Genomic DNA, 2,175 nt, shown 5'->3' on the forward strand with positions numbered 1-2,175 from the left:
GGCAGACATCCAAAAAAAAAAAAACCACAAGCATGGCAACATAATTCACAATTTTGCTCAAGGAGTAATTACTTATACATGCTCATACTAATGAGTAAATGCAGTTTGTTTCCTACACACTGTACCTTAATAAGCATAGACTCAAAGCATAGATTCAAAATAATTTGAATGATGAAATGACACAAATTGATATTTAAGATTTATGTAGAATATGCACATTTTGATATATTTCATATTAAGATGAAGCAGGAGTCAAAGGGATTGCTGAACCAACCCAACGACTCAGGAGGACTTCCATAACTCCATGACTTACTAATGTACATTCTCATATACAAGGTAGGAAAGTTCCCACTTCTATTCTGCTGTTTCTCTTCTTTCAACATTTAATTTCAACACTTTCATGTGTTTCAGACTCACTGAGCGGATCCAACACGAGCCCCCAAAGTCAGATTTTACCATTGACCTGAAACATGAGGTACTTTGAAAGAATTTCCATAAGTTCATCAATCTGTGTGTTCTCTCCTGCCTGTCGCTATGTACAGTAAGGAATAATGTAGACTCATTATTGCAAATAACAACCCTGACTGGGTGATGCAGGACCCCGATGTGAAGGATTACTTTTGTTAAGACTCTGTTGGGGCTGAATTATACTTTGCGCCTCAACAACTGCTGTGACAATCAGTGTCATCTTCCTGGCAGAGCTTTTTATGCTTGCGGCTTTTGGTAGCTCTATTTTTATATTATTAAAACAAAACTGAGACTGTGAATAATGTTAATAATTAATTTTCCATTATGAAAAAAATTCTAATTTTCTATAGAATGGTTTAAATTATTCCTAATATGAGAGTAAATTCAAAATCAAAACAAAGCTTACTTTTCTTGTGTCCAGACCAAGAAAACACATTAACTCATAATGTTACTCCTCCTTGAGAGAAAGGTAATGATTTAATTAAAATGCATAGCAAGAGTCACAACCCTTGAGCTGTGTGTCCCCTTTTGAAATTCTTTAATGGCTTACGGGTAAAACAAAATAAAAAATGTATCAGGTAAGAGTATGTGACTGAGTTATTAAGAGGTCCAGAGCTACCAGAAAACAAAAGATATTTACTGTTTGAGGACCCAGGTGAGCTCTTGTACTTATCGCTGCAAACCACTGTTTCGGCTGTTTCGGCTGTCTTCATGTCTGTTTCTGTTTTTCAAGATTGCATTGTATATTTGGGAGGACGGAAATGGACCAAAACTGACAGCAGTTCCAGAGTTTTGTACAGAAACAAAAGACAACTGTGCTACGACATTTGCATCCTACCTGCCCAACTGTGTATGTACAAATCTTATTTATTGATGTTTACATAACTATATTTGGGTGATATTAGACTTTGCAACAGTGTGGCTATGGCCAAATCTCTGGCCAAAACATAGTGTAAAGAAGCAGTAAAGAAGGGGGGGGAGGTGGGGGTGGTGCTGGACCTGGAGTGGGTGTGGAAAATTCTGTCCCCCTGCCTGTATGTGCCATGGATGTATTAATGGATGTATTAAGAGAACTGGATACAGTGGTGGGCGGGAAGCCCCGTACATTCCAATGAGAGTGCTCAAACGTGTGAACATTTGTGAGCATGCATTTGTAATATGGGTATGGGTGTCTGTTATGGCCATTGTATGTGGTATGAACAAATAGAGTTTTAGAAATCACTACAGACAGAATGTAAAATGTCACAACTCAAATGAGCATTACATATTTAGTATATGTAAACACAGTTAATAGTTAGGTGTGAATATTCTGGATCGATTATTAAACTCATGTGAACATGACTAGGTTTTGGAACAAGTAAATATCAAAAGGAGGACATAAAAGACATCTGTCAGGCTTGCTTTCATGATCCATTGCCTTTTAATCATAATTATAACCCAGCTGTCCTGCTTAGTTAAATGTGTACACATGTTGCCAGTGTCAAGGCATATTGTACAGAATACAAGTAGGCTAGTCCTGTCACACTGCAAGGATGAATGAGCTTAGTCAGTCTGAAGGCTTTACAGAAACCAAGTTGACTGCTAACCGCACTAGAGTGTGGGATGAAGGAGCACAATGCTAGAAGCAAGGTGCTACACAAAACAACCTACGTTAACGTTTTTCTTTATATTTGCTGCCTTTAGGGGCGATTATAGGGAAGCACAACC

The 2,175-nt window shown here is 37.8% G+C and overlaps 1 protein-coding gene across 1 annotated transcript in view; it reads left to right on the forward strand.

Annotated features, from left to right (window-relative positions):
• Nucleotides 1-2,175, forward strand: part of b3glctb (beta 3-glucosyltransferase b) — a 19,114-nt gene that overhangs the window by 6,503 nt on the left and 10,436 nt on the right. The window contains exons 8-9 of the mRNA XM_032534035.1: nucleotides 412-475; nucleotides 1,202-1,318. Of these exons, the coding sequence (XP_032389926.1) occupies nucleotides 412-475; nucleotides 1,202-1,318 (181 nt within the window). The remainder of the gene's footprint in view (nucleotides 1-411; nucleotides 476-1,201; nucleotides 1,319-2,175) is intronic.

The sequence above is a fragment of the Etheostoma spectabile genome, chromosome 13, assembly GCF_008692095.1.
Source record: "Etheostoma spectabile isolate EspeVRDwgs_2016 chromosome 13, UIUC_Espe_1.0, whole genome shotgun sequence".
Lineage (NCBI taxonomy): Eukaryota > Metazoa > Chordata > Actinopteri > Perciformes > Percidae > Etheostoma > Etheostoma spectabile.